The following is a 23,304-nucleotide window of genomic DNA, read 5'->3' as shown; positions in this document are numbered from 1 at the left end:
AGAATTTTCTGGACAAGATTCAAATTCAGCAGTTCAGTAAAACTGTTATAACTCGAGTTTCAGAGATCCAACAGAGGTGCACAAAGATTTGTTAGAAAGCTTAGGAGATCAGCTACAACTTTCATTTAGATCACTTTTACAGATTCTGACATACACATGGTCAAAAGTAGAGCTAAACCGAATCTGTTCTGGGTTCAAGACAGCGCAGGAACACCAACTTGTGTCAGCTAGATCTCACAAACCTGAACAGATAATGACGTGATTCCAGAGACATTTGAAAGATACAGAGGTCTAGTTATCTCCACAAAAATTTCAGAATTTTTGACAGCCCAGATTTCGAGATATCAGATAAAGAACACAGGCTGCTCCAGAAATTAGCACAGCAGAGATAAGATAAAGCGAAACATCTGCATTAAGATTTCATTCTAAACTTAAAGTTCCAATCTAAGGAAGTTGTGGACATGCCCACCAACTTCCAGCAATCAAGCAAAATACCAAATCAACCAAGTTCACAAATTAAACATCTAATCATCCAAGTTCACAAGACCAAACAAGACTAAATAAGAAACACGAACTAACGACGTGGTAATCTAGATCAAGGCACCTAACACCTATGGAGTGGTGTCAATCATGGTGAAAGACCGGCGCTTCTTCTTGTAGATGGAAGGCTGCCCAAGTTGTGCTCGAAGTTCATCCACTTGCTTCTGGAGGCGTCTCTGAGCCCTCTGAGATGCACGCAGTTCTCCTTTGACTTCCTCATCCACTCCCTGCATAGCGTGGACATGCTGCACCGTTGCTTCCAGAGTTGGGTCATTCTCTGGTGGAGCCAAAACCTGTCAAACACCCTCATGATCATTTCGAGGAAGGAACCTGAAGCGATCCTCCCTCATAGCCTCAAAGCGACGACCATGGTAGTGGGTGTAGGTGTTCTGTGCTGCATCCTCCATGCCATCCAAGGCATGGGCTCTCCTGGCAGGGGCACAGTGGACAGTCTCCACCTCATGTCCATTCTTGATGTCGTTCCAGGCAGTGACCACCAGCTCTACCTTCTACAAGGTAGCCTCTAATGGATGCTGATACTCGGCGCAGTGGTAGCTGATGGAGGCGTGCAAGTTGGGGTAGTAGCCGTCCAGCACGTGAGTGAGGAGGGTGTGGTAGTAGGCTGTCTCTGGGGCTAGTTTGAAGTAGTACTTGCACTTCCAGCCAATCTCCTCATCCACCATGGGGATAGCTGGGGATGGTGCAGGTGTAGGGGAAGTAGCCATCGACTCCTCAGGTGTAGCTACAATAGGATAGACTGGCACGGCGACTGGTGTAGGAGCAGGTGTAGGCGTCGGGGTAGCCATCTCCTCCTCGTCGGAGATGATCACAATCTCCTCCTCTGCCTGTGGGGCTCGCGGGGTGAACATGGCATGATAGCCGGCGGTGCTGAGGCGAGCAGTCTTCGGGTTATGAGACATCTATAGATTTAAAGTGAGATAGAATCAGAATCAACAATTTTAAATAATAGAATAAGGTATGAAAAACATAAATGTTTTAATAAAATAACAAGAATAAGACAGTAAGCAAGAAACCAGAGGAGCAAAGATGCTAAAATGACCGTTTTCTAACTAGGCTTGCGTCCTACAGTCAACACGGCTCTGATACCAATTTGTCACACCCAATTTTAAGGATAAAATTGAATGCACAGAACTCGTGTGTGCCCAGGAATCAAACACACACACAAGCTGACAAATTACATAATGTATCATTACGGTGTTCACACATCAAATCCATAATATAAATTAGTCTTACATTACACAGCCGAAAATAAAAAGATAATAAACTCTCGTGGGCTTCATCACAGGTAAGGTCAACTGGTTGACCACAAGCCTAAAAATCCTCCGGGAATTCCTCATACCCGTTGTCATCTGTTACCCATCCGGGATTTTTATCCAAATAAAGAAAATAAACAAGTGTAAGTACATCCCATACTTAACAAGCTAACATGGGGTTATGAAGCTCAAAAAGGGTTGACTCTGGTGTACTGCAGTTAGCATTTTAAGTACGACAAGCTTTTATTATCAGATATTATCAAATTATGCTTAAGTTCTCAATTAATCCCATGAGAACATTTATCAGGGTAAAGTGTATCGTATAACATCATAGAACATCTTAAATGATCATCAACAAGTATCCAGTTATTCTGTGAGTTTTCCAGGCCACTCGTAACCGTGAGCACGACTGTTATAATAGTTTGTTAGCCTCTGCAGAGGTTGTGCACATTCACCGCGAGTCGTGATCCCCATTTGCCCGGGTTAATTACTCCCATGTCACTACCAAGGTGAGCGGGCAGGGTACACTATGAAGCCATTTCATAGGTTTCACTAACAAGTTAGGGCCGCTAGGTTTCCTTGGCAAGCAAATGTAGGAACCCCCCTTTCCTATGGCACATATCCATCGCGGCTATACTCATAGGAATAGAGGCAGCCCTATACCCAACGTGGCAAGCCCCATTTGCGCCAAAAAAGGTAACCTCTAACTAGCTAGAAAAGATCCTATTACTGAGCTAAAGTCAGAGCCATATGACTCTCCCGGTTGCACTGTCAGTCTTAGCTTTTGCTGACAGATAAGTCCTTATGGAGGGCCGGGAGCAACATGAACAAAGGTCATTTGCACCTTCGCCCTATGGAACAGTTGTTATAAATCATGTTAAACACTTAGTTCCATAGAATCATTCATTATCATGTATATCAAGTTCAGTTAGAGCACTAGCAATCTACCCATATGCATTTAACCCATAGGAGACAACGAACAGGATAAACAATCACTAGGATGTCCTTACGGGTATCAATTTAGACACATGCAAATGAGTAATTGATTAAAGTGTAATAGGACATCAAGGTAGGCCCATGCTATACTTGCCTTGGTTCACAAACTCTTGCTGGTCGTGCTGGTCGTCGAAGAATTCCTGATCTCCAACGTTCCCCTCACCGTCTGAACGCGATCAACACGGCAACATACAAAATTCCAAAAGCATTCATGCAAAGCAAACATTCCTATCATTAGAACAGTACACCAACAGTATTGAAAACAATATAAAATATTTGTAAAAATAATCTACGTCTCGCTACGATCACGTCAACGCGAAGTTCACGAAAAACGGAGCTAGAATGTGAAAATTATGATTTAAACGGTTTTTTTCCTATAGCAATATATTTAATTAAATCTAACCAGGAAATTAAAATGTTCCAAACTTGACTAACAGTGGTTCTAACATGTAGCCTATGGAATTACAAAGCTAACGCGATTTGAATGGATCAATTCGGAGCTAAAACGACAATTTTATAAGCGAAACAGTTCAAATGGCATTTCTGTAAATACTGAAAACGTATTTTTGACTTAAGCCGTGAAGTTTACGTTTTCCAAATGAGAATGCGCATTCGGGGAACTACGCCTTGGACTGCGGGTTCAATTGGATGAAAACCGAGGGTCTCTTTAGCTATTTGACCTCCGAAGAGGTATCTTCTAATCTCGACCGTTGATCGGAAAACGGACGACTGGAATCGAAACCGGGGGAGAGAAGAGAGAGAGACCCGGCCGGCACAGTAACGCCGGCGGCAAAGCACCATGGCCGGCGGCGCGGAGGTCTCAGACGCGCGTGGTTAGGGGGCTAGGGTTCACCAAATGAAGAACCGAGAGCACCGGGGTAAACGGGGGGGGGGGGTAGGGGGTCTCGGCCATGCCGATACGGCGGTCGGAGGACGCGGGTAGCGCGGTGGCCGCCATGGCCGGCGGCCAAAGCTTGCGGAGCACGCGGCCAGGGCTCTAGAAGCCAAGAAAATTGAAACTAGCGGTACCGGAAGGTAGAGGGAGGCCAGGGGATTCTCACCGCGGGGAAGAACGAGGACGGGGAGCCTCGGAGAAGGCGGTCCGTGCGGAGGTGAGGACGGCGGCCGGCGGAGCTCCTCCGTGCTGCGGTTGAGGGGCTTTCGAGGCGTGAACGCGAGAGAAAACGGCGCAGGGAAGCAGCAGGGGGCGCGCGCGGGCTCGGCTCCTATTTAACAAGGCCGAGGAGCGGGGGGGAGACGCTCCCACGACGCCCGTCGTGGGCGGCGGTTGCTCAGACGCCGGGCGCGGGTGGTTGCCGAGAAGCGCGGGGAAGAGGATGGCGCCGACATGTGGGGTCGGGCGGTCAGCGGCTGCGGCGCGAGGAAGGCGCGGCGGCTAGGCTGGCGGCTGTGCTGGGCCGGCAGCGGTGTTGGGCCGCGCAGCGCACAAAGCTGGCGGCTGGCGCTGGGCTGCGGGAGAAGCTGGGCTGCGGGGGAAGCTGGGCTGCGGGGGTAGCTGGGCTGCGCAGTGAGGAGAGAAGGCCTGCGGGCCGAAATTCAAGAAGGGAGGGGGGAAAATGATTCTTTTCTTTTTCTTTTTCTACACTTTTCCAAATCCATTTTTAAATTCAAATTTCAATTCTTTTTGAAATCTTTAATAAATTCCAAATATTCACAAAATGATATGCAGCAGCATGTATGCATCACTTGTAGCTAATGTTATATTTGATTTTAGTTTTATAAAATTATTATTTTCCTACATTTGTATGCACACATAATTGCGTAAATAAATCAATTTAGCTATTTAAAAGAGTGCAAATTTTAGGATGTTACAGTTGTATGTGCATGTCATTTGTTGCCTATAGTCTAGGACTATTGGATACATAGAACAGAAGATGGTCATGAAAGAATCGAAGAGTATGTTCCCTGTATATAAACCTCTTGGTCCTACTGATAGAAGTAGAGGATTCCATGGTCTGAGGGCAGTACATGACTAGATGACAACAGCCGATCTAGCAAGCAATGAGGAAGCTGACTTAGCTTTGCAAGAGGCAGAGGCATGTTCTGGACTTCAATGTTTGATCGGTGTTGCACTACTAGGTATCAATAATTAAGAATGAGGATTATACATCGCCTCAACCACCCATTCCCATACAACAAGGTTCAAATGATCATGTAATGGGATCTAGTTTTGGGCCATTAGTTGAGCCAAAAATAGCACATGCACAATTCGAGCTGATGCAATCCCTACAAGATGAACTAATTTAAATGAGATAAACACAAGAAGACATGTTTGTTGCTGTGATGAGAAAATAATAGAAGCACGATGAGGCACTGGCTTCATTATTTTTAGGCCAGCAACATTGCTTGAGAAGCCGAGGGAGGACAGAGTGCACAACAACTACTAGTTTGCCAACATTTTCCAACAAACTGGTATGCTGCTGCCTCCATCTATTCCACCTAGTATGTAGCCTTTGTCACATGTTTGTCATCCTATGCTCCGTGACCTCTCAAAGGTTGTTGTTGTGGGGGTTGTTGACTTTGCATGTGATTGATTGTCTCTTGGGTTTCTTTGGCATCCGAACATTCTCTGGTGATGTGCCCTTTATTCTCCCCATGGAAGAAGCAGTATTGCCTTCGGTGTTTCTGGCTTGTGTTTTGGTTTTTGTTCCAGGGTCTGCTCTGGTTACCTCTACGGTTGTTTTGCTGGTGCAGAGGTCTATTATCTTGGTTAGGCTATTGCTTGTTGTGTTGGGCCGATTGTTGATTTTGCTGGGAGTTGACATTGAAAACTTGTTGATTAGGGCCTCGTGAAGGTTGGTTTTGACCTCTGTTATTCCTAAAGGCTGCTTATTGTTTTGGGATCGAGTTTGCTGCTCGAATTGGTTTTGCTCTTCCATTCTCTTGTGAAGGTCGTTAGACCAGTAGTATTTCTCGAACTCGTTGTAGAGTTCTTCCATGGAAGAAGGTTTCCCCCTGGCCAAGTGTCCGGTGAAGGGTCCCATGCGAAGGCCCTTGATGGCTGCCTCAATTGCTACTTCTTTGGGTACATTGGGTGCTCGTGCTTTGAGGTGCATGAATCTTTGATAATAATGCTTAAGCCTTAAGGGATTCTCCTTGATGTTGTTTGCACTAAAATAGATTAGGGAGGTCAAGGACTCATTTGCGAATCCTTTGAAATTTGCCATGATTTTGTCTCCAAGGTATTCCCATGAGTAAATAGACTTGGGCTTGAGCATGGAATACCAAGCGAGCGTGTCCCTTTCTGCTACGATGATGAATGATTTAGCCAGCATTGTGTCATTTCCTCTAGCGGAGGTGGCAGCTGCCTCGAAGCTCATTATGAACTGATGAGGGTCTATTTGCCCATTGAATTTAGGTAGGGATATGGTTTTGTAGGTGGGTGGCCATGGTTAGGGTTTGCAGACCTTCAAACAAGGGAGACTTGTTGTCTATTGGAGAGTGGGATGAGGCTGATTGGTGTGCCAAAGATTTGTTGGGATTGGGGGTTGGCTGGAGGTTGGCTTGGCTTTGTGTAGCTGGTGGAGGGTTGTTGGAGTCGTTGGTTGATGGGGGAGGGTTTGGCAAACAGGCTTTGAACGTCAGCCTATAGGAGTGCAAGTTGCTATCTCACCTCTGCTGCTTGATGTAAAACGAGGGCTGCCTTTAATTAGCAGCGAAGATTGTGACCAACCTGTCCCTTTCTTGCTAAGCTCTCTATTAGCTTGGCCTGCAATTGTTGAAGTAACTGCTTTGGTGTTAGGGATTGGCTACTCTCCCCCTCGGTTCTCAGCTGGTCTGTCGCAGGTACTTCCTCTTCTTCAACCTCCGCATTTTCCTAGGGCATAGGGGGGTTGGCACACATGTTGCGAGTGTTGCGCTTGGGCCTTCCCCATGCGGAGGCCTTCCTATTGGTTGGCACTATGGGTTTGTGTGTGTCCTAGCACGGTGGATGCCAATTTTGGGAAACTAGGGATCCAACAAGATGAAGGGAAGCGCGTTGCGACTTTTCATTCAATCGTCGAAGGTTTCCCTAGAAGGGCGAAGGCCTTCGACGATTACATGATTATCGAGGAGCTTTCTAGGGTTCCGAGCCCAAATTCACTCTCTGCTTCATTCGGGGCCGAGCCCTCCTTTTTATAGGGTATGGTTACATAATTTCCTAAGTATAATAATGCCCCTGCACCAGCTAAGACATATTTTGGTATATTCCTCTATTCAAAGTTCATATCCTTCGTTTAACACCCTAGCCCATCAGTAGCCTGTAGTAGTTGTGAAGTTGACATATGTGGAGTTGTTGTTGGTGGATTTAGTACCACCTTGGAAGTCTAGGAGGGTGAGGGCCAGCTTATAAGCCTTGTCGTTCCAAACGTAGCGCCTCTGGGTTAACCCTTTTACATGAAACGAGGACGAAAGTGTAAGCGAGGTGCTACGCGTATGCAGGCCTTTTCCACATGCGGAGCTGGGCCATATAAGCAGTTTTTAGACGCGGGGTGTTACATATGGTATCAGAACATCAACCATTGCTGCACGTGCCCCGTGGAGGGGTGTGCCAAGGGGTGGTCCTGGACATCTGACACATATATGTCATGAGCTGCCGAGGGCGTCAGCCCTTAAGGGGGGTGAATGTAACACCCCAGCCCATTAGTAGCCTGTAATAGTTGTGAAGTTGGCACATGTGGAGTTGTTGTTGGTGGATTTAGTACCACCTTAGAAATCTAGGAGGGTGAGGGTCAGCTTATAAGCCTTGTCGTTCCAAACGTAACACCTCCGAGTTAACCCTTTTACACGAAGCGAGGATGAAAGTGTAAGCGAGATGCTACGCGTATGCAGTCCTATTCCACGTGTGGAGCTGGACCATATTGCCATTTACATACCCAACCACCTTTCTTGATGGGCCCTGTCGAGCTAGACCTCTAGCCCAACACGCCCCTTGGGCCGGCATCCACCTCTAGCTAGACCTTTGTCAGTATTCCTGCTCATGAAATCCATACAAATATTGGTTATATGTTAGTAAGCCTTTGGACGCGAGGCTTCGCCCCCAACAATAGAAGAAACCTAGCGAATCTACCAGAGGGTGATCTAGCGATAACGCCAAAGGGCCAAGTGAACTGGGGCAGTGGCAGGAGAGGGAAGAGGAGGGACCGGAAGGTTACATCTTGATGGTTCCCTTGGGGTCGAGGTTGGTCTTGTGCACGTCTTGGAGACCCTTGGCGGCGTTGATGTTCATGTGCAGCGCCGCTGACTTGTTGAGCACCTCGGCGTTAGGGTTCAGCACGTGGAGCGACATGGCTGCTGCCTTGCCTCGCTTGCTTGACCCAGAGATCTCGCCAGCGGCAGCGAGGTGTTGTTATGAACCATGGCGAAGTGGGACGGGAACGGAGCAGGGAACAATAGGGTTTTGGGCGAGTGCGAGAGAAATGATACCAGCTACCTGGTCCCAAGTCATGTGAACTTTATATGTATACTGTACTACCCGATAGACTCAATGCAAACATTCCGAATTATATTCCTCCTACAGTCGTTGCATGCTACTAAACACTGCAGCGAAGCACTTTCAGCTCATATTAGAGACGACCGAGCGTCACCCCTAACGCGTCACCGGTGAACACAGCCGAACCTAAAAGTTAGATTGGCCATGTTCGTTTCTCTTATAATCCGTATTTTTCAGCTTGTTTTTTTAGTCGGAACAGTATTTTTCTCTCACAACAACCGGAACAGTGTTTCGACTTATTTTTTCAGCGATGCGAACGGTGCCAAAAGAACAGAGGCAGCAAGGATAAAAAAAAACAGAGGCAGCACGTTAGTAGCAAAGGCCGCACGTTCGCACGTAGTTTGTGGTAATAATATATTTATATGGCAAATACTGAGCAGTCCGTCCATCCATGATTGACCATATCAGGGATGGGATTGACAATTTGGCAGCACATCAACGTGGTAAGGCACAATTCGATGCAACAAGGGAATAAAAAGAAGAATAAAAGAACATTATATGTTACACCCAGAATCGCAGTTTGCTGGCATATGCAAACACCAGCTCATTTCCATCACACGCAAAACCTTTTCCTCATGGACGTGAACACTTCAGTGTTGTTTGCTTCTACCAACGAAACAAACGCTGCAGGCACAATTCAAAGGCAGTGTTAGTTTGATGAAAAATGAGATAATGAAACTTGCAGTAGCGCAGGAAACATAGTTTCAGAGCACATAAATCAAGTGTCTTCAATCCAGATTGATTTGCATATCAATTCCAGTAAAATCATGGAACTAGGATGACAGTATTAGACCATTATGTTTAAGTGAAAAACGTTGTTTTGTTTCCAGTAAAATTTGGCAGTTGTAAGTGTTTTGGGCACATAATGTTTTGTCATGAGTTTTCTCTCCAGGTGATTACCTTGCTTTTCTTCTTTTTCTTCTCAATGTATGCAACGATCTCCATTTGACGCTCAAGGGTTTCCTGCAAGGTCTGCAAAAACTCAAATCAAAGCAAGTTTTTAAACAGGCTAATTGGTTCAGAAATATGCTATAATCATATACTTCGTAGTGTTTCAGGTTATTGTTTTTTATACAGAAAGATACGAAACTAACATAATGATTAAAATTACTAATTACATAGTATGTGGTTATGGTGTGGTAAAATGAAAAACATGGTTTTCCAGCAAGGTGCAGATGATACCTTCTTTGTAGCTGCAAGCTCCTCTTCCAGTGCACTAACGCGGATGACAGCAGCCTGCAGAATCTCCTCCTTATCAACAGGCATTGATGCAGGTTTTGTCAGGAGTGCAATGACCTTCTCCTCAAGCTCGGCGAGGCGCTTTGCGGAGACGGCATCTTCAGCTTCCTTCACAGCCTCTTCTGATAGCTTGGATCGCTGCCGCTCTTGTATTTTTGATTTACTTTCTGAGAGGGTAGCAGGCTTAGCTCCACCTATGGCAGCGCCAAGTACCTTCCCAGGCATGTTGCGGGTCACACGGGCCATCGCTGCAATGCTCATCACAAGTGCTATGATGCCAGCATAGAGTGGGGGCTTGGATCCATCAGAGGCATTTATAATAGCTGATAAAGAATAATGTTTAGTCAGTCTATCAGTGAAAGGAAACTGGGAGTATCACTAATTCGTCAAAAGTTTGTTCATTCATAAACTTGTAGTGGTGGTGCTAACCTTTGGTGATGGCAAGCTTCTCATCTGGTGGTGTTCCCTGGCTCTTGCAGATAGCGTCTATGGCCTTTTCAACCATTGGGACATCACAAGAATAGGGTGATCCAGGGGTCTGAAAAAGTTCACCAGATATAAAATGTGAGTACATCGCAAGTGTTAGGATTATTGAGATTAAGTTTGAGTTTTCAGCTAGCAATCCGTTTAAGTTTGGATGTTGAGGTTCAACACTAAGTTTCTAACTATAAACTTTGCACTATTAATGTCTTTGTTCATTATCGAATGATCAACAATCATAACAAGAATGACTTACAGGATGTGAAGTGGGGATAAGTTCCTCGTGAACAGGTGACAACTGAGGATGTTCAATTTGGCTGCGGGAAATTTTCTGTGACTGAGAACGCTGACCATCTCCAACTAATTGTGTTTCCCCATCGAATAAAGCTTGTTTCTTGATTTAAAAAACATTAAAAAATAGATAGGAATAAATACAACCACTATGCAAACATGAAAGTTGTTTTCTTTGTTTTCCCGTACCTTAGAATACATGTCATCTTCACAAATCATTTTCTCCTCAGCCTCAAGAGAGGACATACTGTGTGATCCACACCTCCCAGCACCACTTTGAACCATCTTCACATCAAAGTGGCATTAGGAATTGAGTTAGTGCCTTCTCCTTGTTCATGATTTATATTCAAGGTGACAAGGTTGAGGTCAAAGGACCAGATTGGACTAGTCCTCACCTTCATGATTTCGGGATCCTTCCAAGGGCCTTTGTCAGCCTTCATGCAACCACCTTCACACTGGCAAGTTCCACCAAAAATTTCGGGCAACTCACTGAATAATAGGAACGTGTATATTTCAGTGGGCAAATGTGCCATAGAAGTTAGCTGACGAGTTCAGTAAAGCCAAATTAGAGGACTGGTTTCTTACCTAGCATCAATCACCTCAAGAAGCTTGCTCTGATACTTGTTACCCAGAACCTATAGAAATATGGAGACGATATTTCAATTGAGTACTGGAATCATAGCTAAAGAACAAAACTACAAAAAGATGGGGAAAAAATACATGAATCTTTGCAGTGGTCTTTGGGTCAAGAAAGCTCTTCACTGTGCCCCATAGAAGCCGGAATCCCTGGCCTGCATTAATGATGAACATCCGGAACAGGGTCTAGCACCAAAAGAGAAGATAACTGGCATGGTAAGAACAATATTGTTTACAAAATTCAGATCAAATATCTGAATACAAAACACGTATCAAAGGCATTACCTCTGGGTAGTTGTCACCATCAATCTTCTGAAGCATACCAATGAGGTCCCTTGCAGCTTTGCTGAATTGCTTCATCCCCTGAAAATGTGTCTTTGGTTACTCATTGTAAAATTCCAACCATTGAGTAGCCACCAATTTGTAAATACATACATACCACTCCTTGCACATCAAGAATTGTTGTGCTCTGATCAATATGGCGCTTCGCAGCGATTGAGCAAGCTGGGAACTTGATAGCAAAGTTCTTCTCGAACTCCTTTACATGGTTCTTGACAAAGCGATCCATTGTAGTGACCTGCATTAGCCTATTCACATCGATTTGTCCAAGCCGTTCAATGTAGACAGGCCTGCCTTCCTTATCAACCCCATGGTAACCTTGAGGGTAGCATTCTGCCACCTTATCAGCTTCTTCGAATTCGAATTCCTAAGATTGCATTAGAGAAAAGGAAAATGTTAGAAAAGTTTATGAACTAGTAGCCTGTAAATATCGATGAGAAAGTACTAATGAAAATGAAGTTGATTTTAGCAAACTCTGGTAGTTATAGCTACCTCGAGAATGGTATCTGCACCAAACTCCTTTCTCCACTTGAGCATATCAGACCACATTTGCTTTGCCTTCTCGATATCAAACTTCCTTGCCTTCAGAAATCTTCATCATCCCAAATTTCAGCAATGCTGCCACACATGAAAATGCAATCATACAATAGGATGGATCATTACTATATCACACACCTTAGCATCATGTGGTAGTCATCATGCTGTGATGGTAGGAGCTCTTCAAGTACAAGAAGCTGGCGGAAGGCATCCACAGCCTGCACCTCCTCAGGTTCACGGTCATCCAAAATTGAGATGGACATGACCTTGCTGCTCTTCCTCCCCCTCTTCATGGAATGCCTAAACTTCTGTGAGGCGCTCATAGCCTTCTTTTTCAGAGACGCGATCTTGGCTTTCTTTTCATCCTCTGAGTATTCCACAATGGATTTCCTCTTCTCGTCATAGTGTCCATCTAAGGCTGCAGATAACATTTCTAGATAAGTCAATTCTGCGAAGTTCAATTTCGGGGACTGAATTTGACTTGTAAGGATTATGTTGAATTGTCCCTGATTGGGCAAAAGAAAAGTGTGTTGCCATAAGTGCAGCTTTTCAATAAAAACCCACTATGTACACATTCAGACATTACAGGAATATCACAAGTTTCTTTTTTTTATGAGGACAAAGAAAGAAAGTACTGTTGCAAGATATTATCTATCTCAGTCAACAAGAAAATGGTTATGGCAGTTAATTATATGCATACTCACCAGAGCTCAGATGGTGCTCATGAGATCCTGATAGGACTTCTGCCATTATTGGGTTGCCCTATCGGACCTGATAAAAGAAAGAAGAGATGGTATTGAGTTCTATGCACCGACCAAGTTAACCGGAAAGATTCAGCGGATGGGAAAAGTGGACAATTCACTTATACTTCAATAAGTCTGAATAAAAACTTAAAAAAAAACATCATCGCCATTGCACCAATGAAATGCTATGTTGCCACACATGATCAATTTTTGAGGAATAATGTGCTGAATTTTCAATGTGGTGATCATACACCAGATATAATCTGATTCAATGCCAAGTAGTAGGATTAAAAATATTAATTTTTAGGGTGACTTTTCTCTTTGCGTGCAGTTGAGACTAGATAATTAGTACGTTTTCAAAACATATATTCCCTCGTATTAAGGAGATAATCGATACCTGATGCTTAGCAATGATGTTACCAATACCTACCTAGAACGTGTGCATAGAACAGAGCACAAGAACGTGAACACGCAAAGCGGCCGTGAGTGAGGCCAATGTACCAACAACAACAACAACAAAACGCTCGTGATTTCCCCGGCGAGCAAGCACCTAGAATGGCTAGATCGGAAGGATACGGGAGGGGCGCGCAGCTAGGGATCGAGGAGGGAAGTGAGGAAAAAGGAGCGCGCACGCACGTACCTCCGAGAGGAGAGCCTTGAGGCGGAGAGGGAGGGCGATGCTGGAGAGAAATGGCGGGGGGCTGAAGAAATAGAGGCGGGGGTGGTAGCGCGCTCGTCGCGGGACGGAGCGAACGGGGGCCAAAATGGTGAGAGGCGCGCACGACGCCCGCAGCTGGCATGGCAACGGAAGGATGTTAGTTAGCGGTAACAACGGTTCCTCGGGCAGTCTGACTTTGGAGATGTAGGACCGGAGGAGCGATAGCAGGACACGGATTCGGAAGCGCTCGTCTCGCAATAGCCACTTCGACAAATGCCTTCGTAAACCTCTCCTATAGCCACTATAGCTTTATCATCAACCCAAGCACTTCAGCAAAAGTCTTCGATAGCGATACAACTCATCATTGTGCAAAATAAACTTGAATGCACTCCTAATACTTTTATCAACTTTGGCATCTGGATCATGTAAATAATTAATAATGGGAGTCCTCCGGTCACCTAAATCGGCCCCCAAGCTCATTAGAACAAATTTGGGCGCAATTTGGTTCGTTATCTTCCCTTTGCATCAGCTTTTCTCTGATGTGAAAATTTCATCCTCCGACGTCGAAGCCCGATGCTTATTGAGCCAACATATTAGCCTTGTTGTTGTCATGCCTTGGTATATGCCAAATTTGGAATCCAACAAAGTATGCAATAATGTCAAGGAACTTGTTGAGATAGACATTGAACGGTCCTTCTAAGCATTGAAACACACCAGTACTTGCTGGTTGCTGCACTACCGGTAAAGAGTCACCACCAAAGGCTACGACATGCCATGGATTGCAATATTTCCGAGCCAAATAAGAGAGCCTCGTATTCGGCTTGATTGCTGATTGTTGATGCAATAATAATTCAATCAGCTTGACACCTCAAAAATAGCAACATTAGAAGAAACAATGACAATTCCAGAAATAAACAGTGTTGCGCTATCATTATTAATTACGGTACATGGCTCTCTTTGCTCGTTTCCAGACCAGTAAGCATGGGACAGGATGTGGGTACAACGTAAGCACACCTACAAAAGAGGGCCAAAAGGCACACAACAACTGCCGCGTAGTGTTACAAGCGTATTCCAGGTTATGCAGTATACACATTGCTTTGAGCTACGGTACTAACTATATGGAAACAACCAAACTGTTCGTTTGCAATGTATCTAGTCCTTCAGTATCGACAGCCGCCACCAGTCGACAGGAGCAGTCTAGTTGCTTTCTTACCCTTCTTCCCGGCGGCATTTGCTTTCTGCATCTCCGAGTTGTCAGCTGCAGCTACAGCTCTACTGGAAGATATGATGCTGGCAAATGATAATGCGGACGGCCCTGCATAACAGAAATATATTGTTACCGTCAGGACTTTATTGGAAATCACGTTCTACACTGATGTGTCCAAACTCCTGAACAGACCAGGTATCTCGTACCTTTGTCTCTCGAGTTTTCACTTTGGCCATTTGCATCCCCAGTTCCGAGTCTTAGGGGAGGTGAGTCTTGAGCAGATGCAAAACCCAGGCGTGTTACGTCAGAGAAAAGCTTCCTTTCACCGACTGGTGGACTGGTGGATGGCCCAGCATTGTTTCCCAGAGCTTCAGTGGAAAGAGACATCAAAATCAGCGCCAACAAGAATGAACCCAATCGCCGACGTGCATAATAAAGCAGATGAGAAAATGGGCAACAGCCAAATGCAAACAGAAAACTGCAATATTAAGCATATCAACAAGCAGGGGGCTCAGACTAATTATGAAACTCCATTCGAAGTTCAGTAAATTTACCTTCGAAGTCATCCAGAGAGAACATGACATCGTTGTGACTCTGAGAGAAATTTGTATACTCAACCCACGTAGCTGATGCCTGCACAGCAGCAGCAACTTCCGCCTTCGCTCTCTCACTTTCTTCCTATAAAAACAGAGGAAATATATGTGAAAAAGGAGCCAAAACAGGCCACACACAAGCAACATGGAAAGCAAACCATGAAACTTAATGGCTCTTGTACAGAATGATGACCTACTCATACTGTATTTGGATTCCAATTGCATCTAAATTTCCAGAAATGTCTAGGTCCAAATTAACCAATTAGGTAAGCAATTTGTAGATGATAAGCATTGTGAATTAGAGTTGCAAGTTATATTATGCCTGACGATTCTGCGCGCATCCTTGCTAGACATATACTGGGTTTCATGTGCCTCTCTAAAAACAGACTAGCAGCCAAAACCAGTCGTAAAGGGCTTCACCATAACCCAGATGGGATTCTTCCCATACGATCCAGTTGCAGTTGCCATGCTACTTTGGGAAAGAACCAACAAGTATAAGACAACAACCAAGCAGGAACAAAATTTGCATCTAGGCATTGTACAAACATCATTGTTAAGCAATGAGAAAGCCAATATCCAAATACCTAATATCCATCAACTAACTCTCTAACAGTTACCCAATTCAGGGCATACAGATCTGGCAAATCCGAAGGGGTTGACTGCTACATAGCACAGGCAAATCAAAGTGACATTCTTTAGAATGATCATCAGATTTTTCGGATCCAGTTTTCCAAACTTTCACTACTGAACAGTTCCAAGGCATTTATATCATGACTCCTAGGACGATCCATATTTCAGACCCGAAGAAACTTTAGTTTGCAATTTTTGTAAACTAAAATCTGCAATTGGATGCCCTCCACCAGATAACCTGTTAATAAGTAATAACCTGGTGGTTTTGACCCCAAGTCTCTACTACCCTGATGCATATGATAGTTCTGATGAGTTCTGAATGGTTCAACAAAAACTAATATGCAACGCAGCCAACAAACTTGTTACCTTCTTGGCGGCTCGTTTTCTTTGTTTCTCACGCTTCTTGATTTCATCCAAGAATGGAGCCAATGAGCTAGGAGATACTATATCGCTCAGGTCAATTTCACAGAACTGCATAATGTGTCAGATGTGAGGCATGGTCATTGGCCAAGAGCAAAACTTGATCTTCACACCAACTTGACCTGTATGTGGCTGTTAATAAGAATACCAAATTCACCTGGAATGTAGTTGTTAATGAGAAGTGACCCAAAAACCGATAGCGCTTCCTTATAGCCTCAGACTGTGTTACAGTTTCCAGCTCCAATATTTTTGCAGTTATTCTGTGTACAAATTAGCAAAGTTAACAACATCAACGTGATTCAAGCACCAATCAAAAACAGCAACAGTATTACAGTGTCAAAAGATACTGGCGTTGTGGTAGCATTTCAAACTAGTTTTTATTCAAAAAAATTATGGGGCTGAACAGAAAAAAATCATAATTTTCCACAATGGGTGTGGCGCAAAAACTAATCCTAGAGCTACATGGTAACCAATGGCTACAAAAAATTGGACTCCAAACAGGGATGATGGATTAAGATAATTGGTACTACCTCCAGTCAAAAATACTTGTTGCATTTGACCGATGCGTATCTTTGACCACTAATTTCTTCTAGTAAATATTTTTAAAATCCTTCAATTCTGTGATATTTTGCAAGTCTACTTGAATACAAAACTACATATATTTTACGTGTTTCCACAGCCAGATCCACCGTGCAGCAACCTAGGGCGGTCGCCCGGGCTCCACTGGAGCGCGAAAGAGATGTTTCTAGTCTAAAGGATAAACATAATATGTTGTAGGTAAATACTCTTGTATGGTGAGGATCAACCAGGCTCCAAGAAATTCCTGGATCCACCACTTAATGTTTCCAATTAAATAATCAAAAAGTTATGGATATTTGTACTTTTTATTAAGGTTTGACCAAATATTGTCCTAAACGACATGTTCTTATGACAGGAGGGAGTAATTGGCTTAAGGCAACTAAATCGCACATTCAATTTAACGATTCACACACATTTGTGAGAACCCCAAGCACAAAACATTGACTAGACCAAATACTGCAAATAAATATGCAAACATCAAGCCCTCCCACTAACCTAGTTGCCACAGGTCTGCAGAGTATAACATGCCTCACACCGTCACACGTCGCATGTAGGCATTATCTGTGCTCTTGGACATTCAGGTAAATTGTAGTGCTACAAGCAAATAAGGGCATTCTAATAGTGCTAGAAAAATAAGGGCATTTTAAGTCAGTATCTTGAAGCCCTTATTCCTTAAATAGAATGCAAGTTACACTACCATACTAGAGTTGCACTTGCACGGCAACAACAAAATAGTGTGTAAAGAAGGGATGCTAGAACTCACACTTTTAGGGAATAAGCAAAGATCATATTACCTAGGTGGAAGCATATCAGAACCTCCGAAATGGTTTAGAAGACATCTCATGTTCAGTGGATGAAGAATTAGGTGTTGGCCATCTGACACCTGCAACAATATTTAAAGCCATCGGAAACTCTGAATATGTGAAACCACAATTTGGAAAATTCATCAGTATCAAAAGCCTGAAAATCTCAAACCTGGTAAAACGTGTATGGGTCATGTTCATTTGAATCAACGGTGGTGGTACATTTCTCATTTAGTTTAGACATTGTTCCTTTACCAGAGCCTTTACTCAACTCAGGAGACATGGAGAGTTCTGAAATACCACTGACCATATCTCTATCTGAAACAGAGGAGATCGTGTGCCCACTGATCTGGTGAGAAGTATTCACATCAAAAGAGTTCCTAGACTTGAAACTAGATCCAGGAGAGAAGCTATCTTTTGACGGGGGGCTACCACCATAATTTCTGTACTCAATCCAATATTTCATCTTTTCTTCCAGTTGCTCTAAAGCAGCAGAAACATATGGAAGTTTCTCCAAGTCATCAACAAGGCCTAAGTCAGCCATATGCAACCAATTACTAAGATCCAACTTTGCCTCTCGAACAGACAACTCCACATCAAATGTCAAAATAAACTTTGAGAAAACATTATATGGATCTTCATCTGCTGTAGAATTCTCACTGGAGGAGATTTTAATGGAAGGAGTGAGCGAATTTCTTGACCGGCTCAGGAGTGTAAATGTGGCAACATCACCAGCACTGAAATTCTGGACTTGAGTAATTTGTATTGTACACAAATCCTTTGTTGATACCATCATGAAACACAGAGGACACTTCTTCCAGCACTCACCTCTATAATCCTCTTTGCCCATCATTAGATAACGCAAAATGCATGGAAAGCAATATATGTGTCCGCATGATGTGATCTGTGGGCACAATGGGCTTTCCAAACAAATAGGGCATTGTACCTCAGAAGGGCTATAGTATCTTACACAGATAATATCATCCCACTGAAGCATCTTATCAGGATCCATTGATTCAATCTGGTAATTCCCAGTATCCAACACAACAAACTTATAGTTTTCTTGGAGGAACAGATCCTTGTTGTAAGGTTTGATCTTCCTTTGTCTTCTGGGAGGATATGTTCTAGGGCCTCTGGGCTGTGGCCGAGAAATAGGATCATACTGGAAATTCAGTAGGTGATTGGCATTCACGGCCTGATTCTTCCTGGCAGTTATCTGAGTCCCATTACCCTGAAGTCCAGTAGAGCCTGAAGCCAAATGGTCAGCCTGGAGGGATCCTGCCATTTTAGGTCTCTCAGGAAATGACCCAACTGAGACAAAATTACCTACAGGGAAACCCGAATTCCCCTGTTCTGAAGAGTGGCATTCTGAAATATTGCCAACCTCTTGAGTACATGCATGATTCTCTTCCCCAGATATTATAAATCCAACTACCTGGAAGTTATTGCATTTTATCAATATGTTAAGAGCAGTAACTGGAGTATTTAATGCTAATGTGCAAAGAAAAGATGAAAAAGCTCCGCAAGCACTTCACCTTTTCGGGAGCATTAATAGATTCTCCAATAGCTGGAACCACTGGGTCTGCAAAATACGAATTGCATTGTAAAGATTATTCTGAAAACAGGAGGGCTAAAAAATGGTGTGGCATCAACGATGAGAATGCAACATGAAGTTATGCATACAACTAGTCTAACGGGAAGATAATGAAAAATCTGACTTAAGATCTTAATAACAGCCAAGTTGTGAAAGTGAAATAATGAGTATAATGACACCACAACAGCATGTATAGAGTGGCTTCATTGGAAATTAACAAGCAAATCAAAGGAAAGCATCTCCATTGCCATTGGAATATTCATTTCCAATATTAGTACTCCCTCCATTCCAAATTACAAGTCATTCCAACTTTTTTGGAGAGTCAAAGCATCTCATGTTTGACCAAAATTATAGATAATTACAAAGATTTATGACATCAAATAGGTAAAACTATGAAAATATAATTAATGAAGAATCTAATGGTACTTATTTGGTATTATAAATGTTATTATTTATTTAATTTATTATATGAATTTGGTCAAACTTAAGATGCTTTGACTCTCCAAAAAAGTTGGAAAGCCTTATAATTTGGGATGGATGGAGTTCTACACTGGGAGATGTCCATATGAAAACCAATTGTTCAAAATTCAAAATGCTAGAACTAGAGCTTAGGTAGCATAGTTTTTTCACTAGCTCTAAAAGAACCAACTGTTGGGTAAAAAACTTATCAACTAAAGGTCACTGCTGATCTAACTATAAGACGTTCATTTTTATGAAAAATTGTAACTTGAATCAGGTAAACAATCAATATGAATTTCAGCCAATGATGCACTGATACACAAAATATGGTCAGATTTAAACAACTAGATCTAGATGACCTGTACACTACACAATCTTATTCTTAATGCAATGTACTGAAAAACATTCTTATACGGCACACAGATCATGACCATATTGTACACTACAAACAGAGCGTGGCCATCAAATATACATGGAGAAACAATGGTTATGATGAAACCTAAATTATATGGCTACTGTATTTTCTGCTGGATAAGAACTGAGTCAAACGAAAAATACTATCACCTGGGTGTATGAATCTATCCTATACTTTTGTCCTTCAACTCAATAAACAGCAACTCAGCAAATGATTTGCATCCAAATTCAATCAAACCTAATAGTAGCAAACATACAGTAACTACACTATAACCGTCCCACTTGACCAAGCCTAAGCCCACGAGCATTTATGCACGCGAAATTTGGCCCCAGGCTATCAAATCATTCTCGGCTCAGCATAAAACCTAGAATCCATGGCCAATTACATGAGTTAAGCCGCTGAAAATCTCAGTCCCTAATGCACAAAGAGAACACTGTAAACTTGCTAGGGGGCAAAATTCCCTCCAAGCTTGTGCTCAGCCAAGGCACGAACTGGCGCCAAACAAAGGCACGTAATCAAACCAACAGCACAGCAGCTGGTAGCTCTCAAAGTAACAACCAACAGAACCTAGATCCAGCCTCACCGGGAATAAGCGCGTTAAATCGATCTACGGGCGCAGGGGGACAAGTGGGAAGGAAAAATCACCGGAGCTGGAGCCGACCCCACTGTCGCCGGCCGCCGCAGAGGCGCCGGGTGGCGAGACGGATGCCGGAGGGGAGCGGCGGCCGTGGCGGCGTCTGTCGCTGCCATGCTGGGGACTAGGGCTAGGGTTGTGCGGGCGCGGGTAATAGTGTCCTCCGGTGCGTTCGCGTGGGGAGATGGACATGAACCCGCGCGGGAGCTCGTGGGCAAGGGTTGTGCGGGCGCGGGTAACTGACGATGATGCCACGAGTCATGCAAATGATGATGCTATTATGTGCATACTTGTTGATCATAATGATAATGGATATGAGAGTGATGGCTCTACGGGCTCATCCGCTACATCACATTGCTCCATGTCACAGGTGACACAAGGTATCTAATGCAAATATAATTAATCTGGATTCATACGAAGAGCTTCTAAATAAATTTGGTAGGATGATAAGGCTTTAGAAAAAGAGATGATTAAAACCGAGAAATTGAAAATTGAAAACTCTTTTTTAAAGACTACACCTGAACAATAAAAGCATCTACTTTATGCCACTACTTGTTCACATGAGAAGCTAAAATTGACTCATGAGAAATTTAGTGTTGCTCATGATAATTTGGTACAAGACCATGCTTTTCTCACTAAGGAGCTTTCCAATGGAAAAAACTAAAACTAGTGAGAGCTTATCACATGGGTCAATTGATCAATCACATATTGTTGTTAACCTTTTTGATGTAGGCAAGAAGCATGTATCCACCTTTTGTGATGATTTATTAGCTATGCCATATTCTTCACGTATAGATGCTTGGTCTACTTCTATGTCTTGTGAGACTAACATTTTGAAGAAGAACATTGAGCTCAAAAGTGAAGTGAAGAATTTGAGCAACAAGTTAGAGAGGTGCTACAACTCTCAAGTCATCTTCGAGCATATGTTTAACAACAAAAGAAGCTATGGTGACATGAGTGACATTGGCTTCAACAAGAGCAAGAGCAAAGGCAAAAGATAGGGCAAGAGAAGATATGAAAGAGAGATGAAGAAGCAAGAACAAGAGAATCTCTCTCATTTCATGTGCTTCAAATACCATGAAGTGGGATGTCCTGTAAATAGTTGCCCCAATGAAGAAAAGCTCAAGTTCAAGAAAAAAGAAAAGAGGCTCAAGCTTGTAAAAAATGCTTCAAGTGCCGCACATGAAATTATCTCACCTCTATGTGCCCCACCAAGCAATTGGTGAAGCAATAAGTGAAGCCTCAACTAGAACCACAAGATGAGCAAGAAAAGAAGCCCCAAACTCAAATTAAGATCTGCCATAAAGATCATGGTGATTTGATGATAAAGAAAAAAATTAGAAAGGGTAGAAAAGCAAGAGAAAGAGCAATGCGTCCAAGAATAAATCAAGACGCAAAGAAAGTGAGCAAGAACCAAGAAGAGGAGATGAAGAAAGTTGCTCACATCAAGTACCATAGTTGTGATGAATTAGGCCACCTAGATTCGGGTTGCCCAAACAAATTTGAGAAGAAGGATCAAGCAAACAATGAGAAGCAAGACAATAAAAAATAACATATGAGCAAGGAAGAAAATGCTCAATCAAAGAGAGTTTGCTACTCATGCCGGGAAATGGACATATGGTAAATTCATATCTCCTAGGTAATAATTCTAAGTCTATTTTAATTATTGATAATAATATGCTTAGAAAAGATGGTAATGGTACCTCATTGGTTGCAATTGCAAAACATCCCGCTATTCATACTAAGGCTATGCCTAAGTATGTTGCACCTAACTTGAGAGGACCCAAACTAGTTTAGATACTATCAAAATATGGATGACCTTTAGTGAGTGGATTGAATAGATATATGTCTTGTAGAAGTATTTAAACAAGTTAGTTTTAAGTTTGATTCACATTTGATGAACTATATCTCAACCGGTTGAAATCTGTCCTATATTGAAAATCTGAGTAAGTTGTGATCTTAGCCATGTTTGAGTGATTAAAACTCATTGGATTGGTATAAAAATTGATGTACATGCTCTAGACTTATGGTATAAGATTCTGTAGAAAATTTCATGAGAATTGGATAAGAGATGCTTCGGTTTTAGAGTAAATCTTGTCAACCATAGTGCAGCAGTTTTTAGCACATAGCAGTAGTGGAAGAGTTGAAATCTGGTAGCAATCTAGATGTCAAATGAAGCCTAAATTTTTGTAGCTGCTAGATGACTTAGTGAAGCACATCTCCACCAAAATTCGTGGCATTTAGGTCTGTACATTGGGAGATATGCATTTTCTTTTAAGAGTACAGAATCTGTCAGAAAAGTGGCAATTATTGGATTGATCAAGAGTGACTTTGATTCAAATGTCCAAGTTGAAAACATGTTCATAAGTGATTGAGGCACCTAAATTTGGTTTTGGATTAATCTAGAAGCATGAGAAGCAAAGAGCATAAGGCCATTTAATTATAGAGTGTACTTGGCATATATTTGGTACTCAAATTGAAGATAAAGAGCAAGCTCAAGATGAAAATAAAGTTTAAGTTCTAGTGACTATTGAAAATCATTTGCTAGAAAGAAAATGACTTAAACAAGAAGAAAGAAAATAACTTAAAGAAGGATTCAAGATTACTCATCAAGTTAAGTTCATCACTTGAATCAATCAATCAAGTCATTTCAATTGGGTAGCAACAATGGTTCTTTGGAGAGAGGTCACTTCTCCCTAGTATAGGGGCTTGCCGCCTTTTGTAGGTAAACCAAGTGTAGTAC

The 23,304-nt window shown here is 42.8% G+C and overlaps 2 protein-coding genes across 3 annotated transcripts; both read right to left on the bottom strand.

Annotated features, from left to right (window-relative positions):
• Window positions 1–8,633: 8,633 nt before the first annotated feature.
• LOC136477362 (phosphatidylinositol/phosphatidylcholine transfer protein SFH3-like) lies at window positions 8,634–14,013 on the bottom strand. Of its 2 annotated transcripts, XM_066475499.1 has the most exons (15): window positions 13,210–13,892; window positions 12,531–12,597; window positions 11,965–12,244; window positions 11,782–11,881; window positions 11,390–11,656; window positions 11,236–11,313; window positions 11,035–11,136; window positions 10,900–10,949; window positions 10,710–10,803; window positions 10,504–10,599; window positions 10,280–10,417; window positions 9,973–10,081; window positions 9,487–9,866; window positions 9,205–9,276; window positions 8,634–8,928 (listed from the first exon to the last, which is right to left on the bottom strand). In XM_066475499.1, the coding sequence occupies exons 2-15, from the start codon at window positions 12,574–12,576 to the stop codon at window positions 8,911–8,913; spliced, it is 1,830 nt and encodes a 609-aa protein (XP_066331596.1). In that variant the 5' UTR covers window positions 12,577–12,597; window positions 13,210–13,892; the 3' UTR covers window positions 8,634–8,910. The 2 variants fall into 2 exon arrangements, with proteins under 2 accessions (XP_066331596.1, XP_066331595.1); XM_066475498.1 differs by lacking the exon at window positions 8,634–8,928 and having other exon boundaries at window positions 9,178–9,276; window positions 13,210–14,013.
• Window positions 14,014–14,134: 121 nt separating this feature from the next.
• Window positions 14,135–20,817, bottom strand: LOC136477361 (uncharacterized). Its single transcript, XM_066475497.1, has 9 exons — window positions 20,573–20,817; window positions 18,995–19,041; window positions 17,632–18,894; window positions 17,451–17,539; window positions 16,235–16,337; window positions 16,024–16,128; window positions 14,989–15,112; window positions 14,641–14,802; window positions 14,135–14,542 (listed from the first exon to the last, which is right to left on the bottom strand). The coding sequence occupies exons 1-9, from the start codon at window positions 20,751–20,753 to the stop codon at window positions 14,388–14,390; spliced, it is 2,229 nt and encodes a 742-aa protein (XP_066331594.1). The 5' UTR covers window positions 20,754–20,817; the 3' UTR covers window positions 14,135–14,387.
• Window positions 20,818–23,304: the final 2,487 nt, after the last annotated feature.

Source organism: Miscanthus floridulus, chromosome 8 (assembly GCF_019320115.1).
Source record: "Miscanthus floridulus cultivar M001 chromosome 8, ASM1932011v1, whole genome shotgun sequence".
In the NCBI taxonomy this organism is placed as follows: domain Eukaryota; kingdom Viridiplantae; phylum Streptophyta; class Magnoliopsida; order Poales; family Poaceae; genus Miscanthus; species Miscanthus floridulus.
Note: the sequence above shows the minus strand (reverse complement) of the source record. Positions and strands in the feature narration are given on the sequence as shown.